The following is a 16,640-nucleotide window of genomic DNA, read 5'->3' on the forward strand; positions in this document are numbered from 1 at the left end:
ACGTTTTATTCTGTCGTATGCTTTGATTGATGGGTGGTTAAATGATGTAGATGTTTTTGTGGAGCTCTGTCGTTTTATTTCGTTTGTTCTGGTTAGCAGCCTTTTCGTAACATTGTTGTTGTTCACAGATGTTTCGCTTTGTTCACATGCCTCTAGGCTACCTCTGTCATAGAAGCCAAACGGTGGTTTATGGAGGGAGGGAGAATAAGCGATGCTAATGTACTCCACACCTAAAAAAAGTATACAAATTTTAATTGAACAGATAATGAACCACAAGGAGTGCACCTCTTCGTTCAGAAGATAGAGAATGTCTAGGAACCTCATCTCTATCAAAAGTTTAATTAAAACGAATTAGTATGTCATTACCTTACGGCTCACGTTTTGGCTTATTTGTTTGTGTAAGTTCCGAAACAGTCATGTTCACAAATTATTTCTATACTTACCGATGCAGCAGTACGCTCACCATACAAAACTCTAGAATGTTCTTCTTGGAAATAAGCCATCATTATACTTAATGGCTAAATTTTCATCTTTGTGATTGCAGACAACGCTTGCAAAACATATCCACTACAGAAATGGAACATTCACATGTTACGTAGCTTCAAAAGATTTCATTTTTATGTAAATTTACCGGGTCGAATAAAAACAACTTTTGTAGTATAGCTGCACTCGTTAGCCTTAATTATTTACTGCTCGAGAAACGCACACTGAGAAGAGGACGCGGCGAAAGCGCAGAGCAAAGAGTGCGGTCATGCCCTTCTCCGCTTATATGTACTGCCGCCACCACGGCACGGATGCATAAGCAAGATCATTTTTAAAGCTCCAAAATTTGCTACGATTACAATGCAGCCGGGGTATTAAGAAAGCCCACCGACCTTTTGCGAGGCTGTTCCACAGACTCGGGCTTGCTGATCGTAGATGTGGCACCGAACACCCGAGGAGCCCACGTCCAGCGACGCCACGTACATGGTGTGGCCATCACCGGGCCTGCAAAAGAAACGGTAGGCATTATCACAATCTGTACTTGATGTTGCTAAAGGGATTTACTTATTTATTCATTTATTGATTGCGTACCAGCATCGCCATTAGCAAGTAGAAGGGGAGGCATATGTATCAACATCCATTCGTTTCAAGGTGGCAAAAGTCCACAACGCAGTGCTACAAACACAGTGCTACAAAGGAATAAATAGCGAAAAACGTCACTTAGAACGGGAAATTAGTTAGCTTTCAAGGCCTTTTACACGAAATATATGACGGCAGTGCAATGCATTTTTTGCTGTCTATGCCTGTTTACGCTGTGAAATTTTCTTTTTGTCTCAGGGCCCCTCTTCTGTCTATTGAGATCTGCCTGTGAAGTGTGCCAGTCACGTGCGTGCATATTACATGACAGGAGTAATGCAGTATAGTTAAGCACAAGAATATAGGCACAGGCAATCAAGAAGCGATTACTCTTTCCCAATCTGAATTCGCGACAGGACGCGCCAGAGAGCTTGTATTCAGTCTCAGCCAGGCTACATAAATAAATTTAAGACTACAGAAAAAAAAAAACACTTGACTTGAAGTGTGCAACGGCAATGTTGTAAAAATAAACTTCCATCTGTATTTTCGATTGCCTAAACAGTGCAGAAACAACGAACGCACATGACAAAGTGATATACGGGCGGCAGAAGCAAAAAACAAAGTGAAGGGTGCAGCGACAGCTGGCGGTTGAGACGGCGCTGAGGGGGAAAAGATCACGAGGTGTAAGGTGTCCTTTCGTATGAATGACACAACTTCTAAAGACGGCACACGATGCCTACAACGCTAAAAACGAAAGTTCGCGTGTGTTCTCAGTTGACACAATGAGCAAGAACCAACGGAGCGTACAACTGAGCTCCACATGCAAATGCCATCAACAGCGAAGCAAACATATGTGAAAAGTGCCACCAGGTACATGCGGCGGTGCACGCGATTCGCACCGAGTATATGCTACAGCTGGGCATCGCACAGATTTTCTAAAAAAAAACACGCAAAAGAAGCAGCACTCGTGGATTGACTCGCTGCCGGCAGAAAACACCGCTTCCGAGGTCGCTGCTGACCGGAAATCACGAAGTGTTTATCTGCTTCTCCACTAGGAGGTAGTGCGGGTATTTGCGATGCGGCGGCTTCACGAATATGCCGTCATGGCCTTTCCTATATTTTTCCTTCCTCCAGGGCTGCGGGGGCCCCCTTGCCTCCATTGGTGTACGCCGCGCACGGCACACTTCCCATTCTAGTACACTGTAGTGGCATAGCCGGCGTGCACGCCAGCGGGGTCAGGCGTTTGACAACCATATGCTAGAGTTACTGTATATGCTCCTAAAGATAGCACATACAGTATCTCTGCCATATGCTGGAGAACCCGAGAGAGAGAGGGGAGACGCCCAAGTCGTCTGCTACGGCGCTCATTGGCAGTGGCTACCACAAACGTCATTCCTGCGTTAGGATAAAATTTTTGCCGTTTTTTTTTTTGCGCTTGCCAGGGGACGCTAGGTGGTGTCGAGCGGATCGGACGGGTTCGTCTCGGCTCCTCAAAATTTCACCTGTTTGACATGCGGAGAATGTTATACTAGGGGCAAGTCATGCGCCGTCGTCGTCCACAGCCTCCCCTCCTCCTCCGCCAGCCATCTGTGCATCCCTTCCTCCTCTCAACACAGCGCGCGCTGCGCTCGCTTGTCCCCTCTGCACGCCCTTTAGTTTTACGTGCGCTAGCTGTATGCTAACGCGCACATGCGCAGGCCGGGGCCGGCGCTTGCTATAAATAACCGAGTGTCTGGGCGCGCCGCCCTTCGTCGGTTGGTTTGTGTGGTCGTTCCACGTCCGATGTTGCTGGTGAAAATGTATGCTAACGAATACGCAAACACACTTACTGACGTCCCTTCCAATAGCATCAGCCAATGTGTTGGCGGAACCGCAAGCAATTCCGAAGACACTTCGTCGTGGGCAAGGCCGCGCTGAGAAGAGCTCGCGATCCGGAGTGCAAAAGTCGGCGTCGAGCGGAAAATCCCCAGCTCCGAGAACATTCTTGGACATACTAACCAAGATCGGTGATAGGAGAGCGCTGGAAGAAAACGACGTGCGTCTGATCGACGGTCGCTTTATGACTGCCGAGAAGCCCATGGAATTCGCACCGTCGGTAGTCCGAATCTTCTACTCAAACGAAGAGGTCCGTCACTACAACGCGTTCATTGTTGATCAACACCAACAAGAGTGGGGAGGATATGTCGTGTACTTATATGCTTACGACACATTCCGGGGATGCAAGACTCAAGCCGTAGTCGACAACGCTGGATGCAAAGTCACCAAAATGTCTACCGCCGAATTTGGAAACCTGCCCCACGAGATATGGCTGGTGGTCGGCCAACCGTACATGATCACGCACAACATCGACATGGTGAAAGGGCTCGTCAACGGCGCCGTCGGCACGGTAAAACTTTACGAGCGCCTCGACGGCGACGACGTCTTCATCAACTGCCCGTGGCTGCAGTTTGAAGTACCCACCGTTGGAAGAATCGCGCGTGCACGTTCCAAACGAGCCGTACAAGAAGCCACGCGCAAGAGATACGTCGTTGACAACGCGTGGATCTCCATCGCTCGACAGACTCTCACGCTGGCCATCAAATGCAAGGCCGGCGTTACATGCAAACGGCGCCAGTTTCCGGTCGAGCAAGCCAGCGCCATTACCGTACACAAGTCGCAGGAAGCCACCTACTCCAAAGTCGTCTACAAATTTATTTATTTATTTATTTATCACATACTGCGGACCAAGTATGGTCCATGCAGGAGAGGGCAATACAGTTCAAAATTCTTCTACATACATACACTTCCGCTGCAGTATACATTCACTGCAGAACAAAATTCATGTACATTAAAAATTCGCAAAAAACAAGGGACAAATACAGGCAAAGAAGCAGACTTAAGCGACAAGAAAGGGGTATAGTTTCATCTCGGCGTGTCGAGCATAGGGGAATCATGGGGCAGAGCATTTCAATCAGAGACAGTTCTCGGGAAAAATGAATACTTGTAAATGTTAGTGCGTGCAAATATAGGTGTAATGCTACGAATATGTTTATGACGTGAAGCCCTGGTTGTGTCCTGTGTTATGTAATCTGGTGCATGCAATCTTGATCTGGAAATACTCAAAGACGCATCTGTAAAAGCTGGTGTACGTTGCCATGAGCCGTTGCACCGACGTCAACAACCTGTACATCACCAACGAAGCCGGCGATCACCACTTTCATCACACGCGCGAAAACGTCAACAAGAACATGGCCGACGAGTTTCAACGTTTGCAGAAACACAGACTGGACACCGTCACCCAACGATACTTTCGCGCGCTCGAAGACGTTGACTCCGAGTCCCACTTCACCCTGCCACTACTCAACACCAGGTCGCTGTGCGCTCACGCGGTTGACGCCGTGCAAGACTCCGTACTCCGCAAAGTAGACGTGCTTTGCTTCACCGAGACGTGGAACGCCACCAATGACGTCGACATTGCGGGATACGCTCCAGCCGCATGCACGCACGGGTTCCAAAGAGCAAAATCTTTTCATTGAAAATTGCGTGGAGCCAATGACGTGCTCTATGTCGATGCGGCAGAATAACCATCCTCCTCATTTTATGCCCTCTCTGCTGTCGATTATAACAGCAAGGTGCTCACAACAGCATCCATCACTGTCAACTCTTCGGAGGAGGCAGAGGAGGCTGCCATCGCTTTAGGTCTATCCATCTCCAATATCACTATGATTGTAAGTGGCTTCAAAACTGTCATAAGTAACTTCAGTGCAGGTCGCATCTCAACTGCCCTTTCAATTCTTAAGAAACATCACCCCACGCAAGACGTTGCTCTCATATGGACGCCCGCGCATGGGGGGTTGAGTGGCAATGAGGCGGCTTATACCTGTGTTCGAGAAATGATTGGCCGAGCGCCGGCCTCTGGTGGCGCGTTAAACTACGCGGCCTTTCTCAGCGCGAGAGATCGTCTCTTGACCTTCCACGATATTACAAAGCACTAACGCCTACACCAACTATATACCCTCCTTACACCATGAAGCTTAGCGCTACCATGAAATACTATGGCGCCAGTTACAGATGCGTACGTTTCCTACCCCATCTTTTCGCCATCTTATACACCCTGCGATATACCCCTCCCTTTTGTGCATTTTCTGGCAACAAAGAGCTAACCTAGACCATATCATGTGGGGATGTACTCGAAACCCACCATCTAATTCTCTACACATTAATAGTAAGGAGCAGTGGGGGACTGCTATGTGCAGCTCGGCACCCGAGATCCAGGACCAGATTTTGGATTGGTACAAGAGGGTAGCGGAGACCTACGCAGGGTAGGCTCCTCTCACACTCCACCACCGCACCTTTACCTCTTGGAATAAATCAAAATTTTCTCCTCCTCCGCCTCCTCATGCTGCCTTCATGTGGAGGGCTTCAGACAGGAAACTTGCATATTAACAACAGGCTCCCACCAGTTTTTCTGAACTCTGGGACCTGTTAATGTGATATTTCTGCAATATAGGTCTTCCATAACTATTTTAATAAACGTGACATATATTGACTTAAACACGTAAGCTATGCTCAAATGAAAACAGTGTTTTCAGAAACAGGATGAAGAAAGCTCACCTGCATTAGCGAACTGAACTGGGCCGGTTGGTACGTACATTACACAATGTTGGATTTAGACAAATCGGTACCGATCTGTTTAACACTCGCAAGTACAAGTAAGCACTAGAAACTGCTCAAAACATGAACGGCAGCGTGCGGCCATTAGATGCGGCTGATAGAATGACGATTAAAACTACTACAATGGGGGATTGAAGCTCAGACATGAGTTAAACACGTGTGGCGAAAAAGTTGGGGGACCCTTAAGCTTCGCCTTTAAAAGCTGAACGCTAAAGCTAAATCCGGCCCCTAGTGCTCCCTTCAACCGCTAAGTTGATACTTATTAATATGTTTTGTTACACATACAGACACACACATACACACACACACATGCGCGCGAGCATGGATTGTAGATACAGGTTTTTGTTCTAGAGTCGCTTGACCTTTAAGATACACGCCGTGCGCTTGCCATCGAGAGGCCATGGCCACCTGAATCGGGTGTGCGCGCCGGTATGCGCGCCAGATCCAGGCGGCCGTGAAGATGCTATAAAGAGTCTCACAATGCCTCACAAATGGCAGCACATTATCTAGTGTTTGCTGTTTGCTTGATCAACACCTCTAGAAACGCCTCTGGCGTGATATGTGTTCCTCTAGATGGACATGGTTGTCCATATTCAAAGCTTTTAGAAAGTTCCTCTGTGTTTTTAGCGGCGATGGCTGCAATATCCCGGCCTTTTTCGACGTAGTTTGATGGCTTCCCATATGCGCCTACAAATCGCCGAATGGGCTCGTTTCGTCGTGGCACCTGTCGAACAAAATCCGTTAAGGAGACTCCTTCGTCTACATAGCATTTACGTAGTGTTTTTTTTTTTTTTCCGAAGCAGCTGCAAGTAACATGGCAGCTTTGTGGTAAGATACGTGTTTGCCACACGAACGGCCCGGGTTGGATTCTCAATGTGACAGAACATTTTATTCTTTATTTTATTTGCTTCTTTCTAGCTTTATCGCTCACGGACGATGTTTCGCTCACAATTAACGGTACCTACGCTGGCGGGGAAATTTCTGCGACACGACCTCTCTAACGCTAACGCGTTAAAACTAGCTACCACGCTATGGGAGCCCGCAGCCACAGCCGTACGTCTCGCTCCAACACGTAAATCTTCTCCGTCTACTACTTGTCGTAATGCCACGAGTGTGCAGATGCCACCTGTCTATGCAGTCAGCCCGAACACTGTTAACTTACGGCTTCAGTAGTTCCGAAACGACTACAAAGGACTAGCTCTTTGGATTTCGTGCCGACCGGTTGTGCCCCCGCGATCTCCGACGAGAGCGCCGCTCTGGCCGACTGGGCCCGCCCTACGCCATCTCCTGATGCCGACAAGAGCTCTCACCGAGTAGTGCCCCGTCCTCGGACTCCTGCGACCGTGTCCATCTTTCTTATATCCTATTTACTTCCATGCTTTTCTGTCGTCCGCTGTCCCTGCGCCTCGCTCTGTCCTTCCTCTCTCTATCTATCTCTTTACCTTTTCATCCTATCCTTTTAAACCCTCCTTTACCCACACCCCTCGTGAGCTACTGTTGAGGGGTCCTCCCCATGACAGACAGTTACGAAGCTCGCTTTTCTCTTTATTTAAAATCACTCACTCACTCTCTCTCTCTCACACACACGCGCGCACACACACACACACACACACGCACACACACACCAAAACATTCGGATCACTGGCATATTTGACACAATTGTCACAACGCAGCACCGCAATCACCCACTCCTCACCACGCGAGCGCAGCCGCGGCGACGAGGACAGACGAAGGCGACAAGCATTGCGCGGAAATGACGTTTGCACCGGTGGTAGCCAATGAGTGCCGTAGCAGACAACATGGGCGTTTCCCCTCTATCTCGCGCGTTCTCCAGCATACGGTTGTCAAACACGCCCGCAGGGTCAGATTGAAGTGTATTGGCGCCGTGAGTGTAGCATGTGCTGATGTTTTACATGACAAGCAGCTCATGATTATCATGTTTGCGCCAGGTACATACCTTCGTCATCCATTCAGGTGACGTATTACAAAATTTGGCATATGTGATGCTAGCGAAACGGCCGCGAGCGCATCATGAGTGTGGCAAGTAGTCATGCTGTTACATGACACGCATGTCATAATTATCGTGTTTGGACATGTCTTTTACCTATGTCTTCCGTTCGCATCACGTACTATCGAATTTGGTACATGTGAAGCTAGCGAAACAGCGTCGAGCACATCGTGCCCGTGGCATGTATAGCCATGTTTTTACATAACGCGCATCCCATGATTATGTTTGCATCAGTCACATACCTTCGTCATTTATTCACATCTTGTAATACCAAATGTGGTATACGCGAAGCTAGCGAAACGGCCGCGAGCGTATCATGAGTTTGGCATGTAGTCATGTGGTTACATGACATGCATGTCATGATTTTCATGTCAGGGTCTGTCGTTTGTGTTGGCCGTGCAGTCATGTCATACCAAACCAGTTTTGCAACATATCATGTGAACGAAAGAACCACTAGAGCAGCAAGATCATAAATAGTAAAAATCATGACATTCATGACTTACATGTCAAGATTTTCATGTTATGACCAGTCACTTATGCTCGTCATACAGTCATGTTATGCCATAGCAATTTTGGTATCAATACCATTATCAAAACGGCCAGGAGAGAAGTCGTAGGCCGATCGAACGAACGACCGACCGACCGACCGACCGACCGACCGACGGACGGACGGACGGACGGACGGATGGATAGATGGATGGATAAGATAGATATGGTTAAGGTCACCGAAGTTCGCAAGAAAATGTTTGGCATTTAATAAGTCATTGGTATGCTCTCCAAACGTTTCATTTACAAAACATCCAGTGCTTCCTATGTAGCTCTGCCCACGCGCTAAAGGAAGCCCGTACGCAATGCCAACGGGGCATTCTACAAATTTACTTGCGTTTTACTGTGTATGCCCCTCTCATATTTGTCATTACACTAAAGCGTTCGTCTGTAACCTGCAAATCTGGGCAACTTTGCACAGGGCTGATAAACCACCTCTATACCATATTTCGGCTTAACTTTTTTCATGCTTTGAGAGATATTGTGGAAATAGGCGATGACAGCCACTTTTTATTTCTGTTTTTCATTTTTTTCTGGCTTCTGTTTTTTTTACTTTCTGCAGCGATTTTCAACATACCAAAGGTTGACGTATTTCAAAACTCCCGCTAAAACAAGCTTGTCTACTTGCGTTTTTACACTGTCAGCTTATGTAGGCATGACTTAGATAAGTTTGCGCTTTTCGCCGAAGAAGCTATCGCTCTCTTTACCAGTTTAGCATGACTGGAAGCACAGTTTGACATATTGTCACGTGACAGGAGTTTGCCGAAGCGAAGAAGAGGAGGAAGAAGCCCCTTGTACTGTGCCACGTGTCTCTGACTTTTTACCTTGTAAATAAATCAGTTTCATCATTGCAAATTTAGTGGAGGTGCTGGGTAAGTAACACTGGATGACCGACTTCCACCACTCCCTCTATGCAGTAAAAAATTGGCTGGACTACCACCGGGAGACGTTGCCGTGAACCACGAGGACAGATCTGACGACGGTCGCAAAGGAGTCGTGCAAGAGACTGCTCGCCAAAGACAGGCGGGCTGCACAACTTTTCCGCAGCCGTGCATATTCTCAGGATGAGAGGATCAGGACATCAATGACTGGCAGAAGCACTATCAGAGGGGGAGCCGTCTTAATGAATAGAATGCCTCTACAAAACTCACTCACGTTGTTCTGTGCCTTCCCGGAACTGCACTTTTGTGATTTGACAACAATGAGGCTGTGCTGACAACGTAGGAGAATATTGTCACTGAGATCAAGAAGTGCTTTGGTGAATCGCTCTCAGAAAAGCAAAAAGGCCGAGTAGTCACTTTCATGGCGTTCACAGCTACCTGGGGAGACGTGTACAAGCTGTATCGAAGAGATTCTGAAGCTCTGCACAATTGTGAACCCAAACATGACAGACAAAGACAAAGTAGGACACCTGCTCAAATAAAATGCGGAAGACGTTTACAATTTTATTATTCTAAAGAAAGGCACCATCACACCAGCCTACTTGAGAACTCACTGTCGCGCATTTGAAGCCCTGAAAACACGGTGAATACTTCCGAAGTTCAGCCGACTGGACAACGTCATGTGCGTAGCAAGCGTAGACATATCTTACTCTGACGATCTCGCCGCTATGATACGGAGTGTTGTGCGAGACGAATTGGCTCACTTTCAATGCGAAGATGGCAAGCGAATGTGTCACCAGTGTGCTCTGTGCTCCTTATAGCGGCACCCATTCACCAGTGCTGCCCGGACATACCGGCATCTTAGTCGCGACCTGCTTACACCAGCCGCCATGTTTGTGAGGACGAACATATGGAGGTCTCTTAGTCGCGGCCTGCGTGCACGAACAGCCCAGGTCGTGAGGACGCCCATATGAACGTCACTATGACACAGCTGCCTCAAGTTACGAGCTTTGTGCCTCAATAGGACATCCTGCCTCGTCGACTGTCTTCCGATTATGTAATGCTTTGGATACCCGTGCATTACAACGACAACCAGCGCAACCCACCTGTCTGCATCAATAGTGGTTTTGAAGGACACATCGCGAAGTACTGCAGACGACATCCATAACGCACAGCGCGAGATCATGCGTACCAACGTCACAAGCAGAACGCCCCATTCCGGCAATCAACTGTCTAATCTGCCCCTTTCCAAACGCCACGTCGAGAGTACAGTACTCACGGATTGAAACAGGACACTCGTAGCGCATGGCCGCTGGTGCATGTGCCGCCGCTCGTGGGTGCTTGCGGAACCAGGGTGTTCCATTGTGGTATAGAATGAGGGCGAGAACAACTACGGAGCAGGTTTACTTTATCCGGTCGCTGAATAGTCGGCCAGTAGTTCACCATGTGCACACTGAAAGCGTGGCGCTGCAAGGCTGGCGCGCTTTTGCATGCATGCAGACTGAATTCAGTGGATGGTGCGAACCATTCATATTGTGGCGCAAGCGCACGACACTCTCGATCGGCGCTTTTTGACGATGGGCACGTACGCTGCGCAAGTAAGAGATTGGATACCGCTAAAATGTTGCGCCTGTATTGCACTCGTAGACATAAATGGCTGCACAAAAGCATATAAAGTTTATCAAGCTTTTCGTGACGACACAAAAGAAAAGCAGCAGCCACGGGCCTGTTTCCGCGCAGCAAGTATTTTGTTGTTTCGCCCTAAGCAGCTAATAGTGTGTGTGGCTATTCTACATGGCAAGCATTTGTAAAGCTGTGGACCAGGAAAGAACGATTGAGCTTCTGCTTTTTATTCAACAATAGGCTACAGTTTGCACTAACGACACTAATCCATGATATTATTTCCATGTTGCATGAAGGCAAGCCTGACACTCATTTTCTTTCTTGTCGAGGCAGAAACCAGAAGTAAACTTTCCATAATTTTATGCACATGTTTATCATCTGTACGAATGCCCGCAAGGCTGAATCCTGTGCTTTACTTGCACAGCATGCGTACTACTTCACCTAAGCACGCAGAACGAGAGGGTCGTCTTTTGGCGTGGCAATAAAAGTGGTGCGCAGCGGCAAGCTAGTGCGCTCGACATGCGAATGTATGTGAGCCTTGCAGCGCCACGCTGGCAGTGTACACATGGTGACTTACAGGCCGACAATTACAGTCAATTACATGTATCGTCGGCCACACGCTCCGAGTGTCCTGTTTCAATCCGTGAGTACTGTACATGCCTGGAATGTGTCTCTGGGGTTCTACCACAGCCTGACTGTACCACCAACTCGGACGCGCCGATCACCATCACCATGCCGCCCACCTACACCGCCCCAGCTGGGAAACTTTAGCAGGTGCGACCGACGTAGGTGAGGTAGCCAGGTGAGGACGTTCAGCACAAAGGCTCGCTGCTCTTCTTTCTCCTCTTCTTCGCTTCGGCGAACTCCTGTCGCGTGACAGTAGACGCGTGAGTGACGTGGCACTTGTCATCGCCAAATGACCTCTGACAACCGGCGGTCACGTCGAACCAAAACAGCGCACGTTGCCCGGTTGAAGCATTATCATAGTCAGGCTATGTTACTCGCTCGGACCGGTTCATCTCGACCCGAAGAAGTTGTCACGCTACAGTAGTTCGCCGAAGCAAAAAAAAAAAAAAAGGAGGAAGAAGCGCGCGCGAGCAGCGAGCCATCGTGGAGCTGACTGTCCTGTCCCTTGCGCTGCGCATCTCTCACTTTTCACCTTGTAAATAAATTCATTCCATCGTTACAATATATAGGCTTAAAACTGGGCTGGTATTCCCCGCAAACGTGTTTCGGAAAAGAAGTGCAACTATCCCCGTTGAGGAACCCTGCAAGTGAAATCTAGCCCCACCAACACTCTGAATATTGGCATGTGCCGAGACTGCACAATAATTATGGTTTGAAAAATACCGTCTTGAGAGACATTGCGTGGTTTGGGGACAATATACTAAATAAATTAGGAATCAACCGTGGCAATGTTCGTACGCTCTCTAATACTTCTCTTTTAAATATGCTTCATCAGTTCGTGTGTATAGTAATATTTTCTGTTTGTATACTTCTTTCTTTCGATGTTTGACATGTGCATTTTTGGTTTCTTTACGTTTGTATACTTTTTGTTCTGATGCGAAGCATGTGCATTGCTGGTTTAAACTGTCCTGTGGTTTACTGTGCCTTTGCCATTTTGTTCCCATTGTTACCAAGGAAATATGGGGCTCTGTGAAGCCGTTCTTTTACAGCTTTTTTACCCTGTCCTATCCACTTACTGTACATGGTAAATAAACTCAACTCAACTTCCCCCCCCCCCCCCCCCCCAACAGGTGAAAACAAGCTCAGCTATGCGTGCTCCACCCGCGTGCGTTGTTTATAGAGAGACCCACCCTATGGCACAAAAGTGAAATCCAAGTAGAAAAGCGATAAACAACTAGCACTGATGCCACATTCATTGATTGACACTTCTTCACAGTTATCCTTGTTCATGCAATCTCTAACATACTATAACAAGGTGCTCTGAAGAATGGAGTAATGTCATCCCTCTTTGCTTCCCACTCCTTAGTGTTACGCCTTTCCTTCAGCACTTTCGTGCTTGCACTGCAAGCCCTTTCAATGTGCACTTCAATCAATCAGCTGAAATAGCCGTTCTTCTTTGACATGCATAATCTAATGAAGAGATGAGATGAAGATAGATGAAGAGAGGAGCAGACTGACGCTCGAGTGTACTGGCCCGCCATCTTGGCTATCTGCTTTTACTATTCTTCTCTGCAAATACGACTTGCAATATACATCCAAATAACCCTGCAACGTATTGGTGCTGCAGCAACGGAACTCCGTAGTGGACGTCGGCCTATCCTTTGAACCACGACTAACACTGAGCTGCCCCACGCATCAATGTCGCCATGTCATGCTGAATTTGGAGCAGGAGAACAACGGACGGAAGAAGCACACGAAGAAGTCGCCGACCTTCACCTGAAGTTTATTACGACAAGCAAAAAGAAAAGAAGAAACTCGAAACATCAGGCCACAATAACTAGGACACGGCACATGCCAAGTGGGCAGGATGGCTGAACCACTGCTGCTACCTTTGCAAGCACTGACTTGGATCCTCGCCGTGATTTCGTCAAGCAACGTGCGCGGGCAGTTTCCACTCCTGCTGCATGACTACGGAAACAAGACATCGGACATCGTATTGGACAATGTTCGGTTGACAACGGTGACATCAGCGATCGCAGGCGTACTTAAGAACGGACACAACGAAGGCCACATCAGAGGGCACGGCACATGCGAAGCGAGCAGGGTGGCTAAACTGCTGCTGCTACCTTTGCAGATTGGTGTACAGCCTTGTGCAGCTTGTTGCAAAAGTGACAATAGATTCTTGATTGTTGTGCCGTGCCCTCGGCGATGTTGGTTTATTGCGGTGGAGTGTTAATTATCATTACTACTTTTGTTAACTTCGGGGGATATAGAAGAAAATCCGGGTCCCAAGACTGTTGAATTGTTGCAACAAATTTTAGATAACCAGAAAGAATCTGATGAGAAGATAAACGCGATTAGAAAAGAAGTTGCCGAACTTAATGAAAAGTCAGAAAGGATAAACAGCCACCTTAATGCCATGCAGGATATGCAAAAGAAAATCAAAAGGTTGGAAAATATAGTCCAGCAACAAGCAGAACGACTAGTGAATTATGAAAACAGAAGCCGAAGAAATAATCTAGTCGTTTTGGGGGGGGGGTTCCCGAGGTCAGAAATGAGGCCGAGGCAGATTTGCGCGATGTCGTTGTTGATAACATTTTCAGAAGCAAGGTAAGGATAGGCGTTAAATCGGTAGAAAGAATTAATCGATTAGGTAAACAAAGACAAAGCAAAGCAAGACCAGTAATTATGAAATTCATGGATTACCGTGAGAAGGAACAGGTAATGCGTAATTGCAAGAAACTAAAGAGTACTTCTTTCAGTATCAGTAACGATTATTCAAAAGAAGCAGTCAAACTAAGAAAGAAACTATGGGAAACTTCAGTGCCAGACCGAGCTAAGGGAGCGAGGGTCTCAATGGTGCATGATAAACTGAAGATAAACGGGCGCATGTTTGTCTGGGATGATCGAAAAACTGAACGCCGTCTTTTCCAATACCGGAGTGATAAGAACGATAGCAGAGTGCAAGCGACGCCAGTATCGATTGCGCATGACCAATATGAATCCTTTGACTTGGACAGCTCTGCTAGTAGTTCAAAAAATCAATCCCAATCATATCTACGAATTCTTGTCCAAAATGCTCGTAGTATCGTAAATAAAGTCACAGAATTAGATTATCTTTTATTGGCGCATAGTCCCTATGTTGTATTACTAACAGAAACATGGCTATGCGATGAAATACGCAGTGACTGCATTGTTCCTCCAAAGTACAAGCTTTTCAGTTGGGACAGAGATACGTGAGGCGGCGGTGCTGCTATATATCATTGTTAAACGTTCCATCCCAACTTGCATGATACAATGTGATGTTCGCGAACCTGTATGGTGTAAGATTACATTCAACAATAGAGTGTACATTATTGGCTCAGTATAGAGACTATCTATGTCTGAGCCTCAGTTTCTGCATTTGTTACGTGATTTTTTGTGTGACCATGTTAACGGGAGCACGAGATTGATACTGGCAGGAGACTTCAACTTGCTACACATTGACTGGCAAAATGTTTTGCCGGATGAGACTGAAACAAATAGCTGCGAAAAACTTTTCGAAATTAAATTCTGCCATGGCCTGAAACAAATTGTGCATGAACCAACGAGGGTTACAGGTTCGTCAAAGTAATTATTAGACCTCATGTTCTTGTCCCAAAACATAACAGACCATGTTTTAAATATTTTAGATGGCATATCCGACCAGAAAATGTTGCTTTAGTCATTAAAACTAGTATTAAACATATGAGTCATTAAAACGCAGCATTATACATATATAAAACAGCGAATTGAAACATTAAGCAAAAGAAAAAAAAAAGGGCAACGCACGTTGCAGCTATAAAACTTATGTTGAAAGAAGTCCTTGTGAATTCCAAAAACAGTTATTTGGCCATACGCTTGTGAACTTCCTTAGAAGTTCACCATCCGAATTCTGGCATTACTTCAGTGACAAAAAGAAAAGAATTGAGCAGATCGAACACGAGGGTTGTATCCTGACAAAAGTTGAAGACTTAGCCAATATCTTTATTCGCTTCTTTCCGTCCGTTTTCCCAATAGACCAGGGTAATAAGATAGAGGCATCCATCAGTAACAATGCAACAACCACAATGGAACCTGTTATGGAACCCTCCGGCCGTAAGACCACCACAGAGAAGGAATCGACCTGCCGCGCGAAATCTCGCACGAGATCGATGGCGGATACATTTTGCTTTTCATGTCAGTCTTTTCTGCAAAGATCGACATGAAAAGTATGAACGCAGGCCCCGCCAAAAAGTGTTGCGATGTCAATCTTGCCAACCGTTTTACTAACTGTCGAACAAATGCTGTTTAATGCATACCGTAGACTTGCAACAGGGTGCGCCTGTGAGAGCATTGCAACGTCTGCACCAGTTTTAGGGGCGAAGCTCCTTATAGCGGCACCCGTTTGTCCCTCGTAGCCATTGTAATATGTAAAAAGTATAACATTTTCACTTCCAAGGTGGTGCCAGTGAGAGATTTCTTCTGTGCGTTGTTGAACAATAAAAAATAGTGCTCAATGTACATGCCGATGACTGCTAATGGGGAATGAGAGACAGGAGCATTCGGCTTTTAGTTAACGCGCACGCTGCGATCCCTATTAGAAGCCATTGGCATGTACATTGATCCCTATTTGACATGAAAGGGTTGCTATGTTATACTCGCTGGGTGTAACCTCTTTAGTTCTAGAAAGGTTTAGCGAGCGTTGAGCTACAGTGCCGTGAATACAATGAACTAGTATATACCATGAATGAACTCGAGGTGGTTAAAGGTGGGAAGTAGATACAAAGCGCAAGCCGTAAGAAAGTAAAAGCCGAATTCTCCTGCCTCTCATTTCCCATTAGCAGCCATTGCCATGTACATTGAGCACAATCTGACAGGAAAACGTTGCTACGTTATATTCGCTGGGTGTAACCTCCTTGGTTTTAGAAAGGTTTAGCGAGCGTTGGGCCGCAGTGCCATGAATACAGTGAACTAGTACATACCATGAACTCAAGGTGGTTAAAGGTAGGAAGTAGACCCGAAGCGCAAGCCCTAAGAAAGTGTGCGTGTGCCACCTCTCGTTTAGTCCTTGGAATGTCCGCTGAATGGCGGTGCTTCTATATGGGGAATATATGATGAAAAGATGCGAGATGATGGTACTTGGAGCGTTAAATAGATGGACGAGTGGACACACAGACAGATGCATGGATGGACGCATGGACGAACGCAGAGACAAATGCACGAACAGACGCACGCACGGACAG

The 16,640-nt window shown here is 46.9% G+C and overlaps 1 protein-coding gene across 4 annotated transcripts in view; it reads right to left on the reverse strand.

The window, feature by feature from the left end:
* The window catches only part of LOC119178800 (glycerol kinase 5), a 409,569-nt gene that overhangs the window by 389,648 nt on the left and 3,281 nt on the right, over positions 1–16,640 (reverse strand). For all 4 annotated transcript variants that reach the window (XM_075868891.1, XM_037430055.2, XM_075868972.1 and 1 more), the window contains exon 2: positions 876–987. In XM_075868891.1, the coding sequence (XP_075725006.1) occupies positions 876–987 (112 nt within the window). The remainder of the gene's footprint in view (positions 1–875; positions 988–16,640) is intronic.

This window comes from Rhipicephalus microplus, chromosome 1 (genome assembly GCF_043290135.1).
Source record: "Rhipicephalus microplus isolate Deutch F79 chromosome 1, USDA_Rmic, whole genome shotgun sequence".
Taxonomy (NCBI): Eukaryota; Metazoa; Arthropoda; class Arachnida; order Ixodida; family Ixodidae; genus Rhipicephalus; species Rhipicephalus microplus.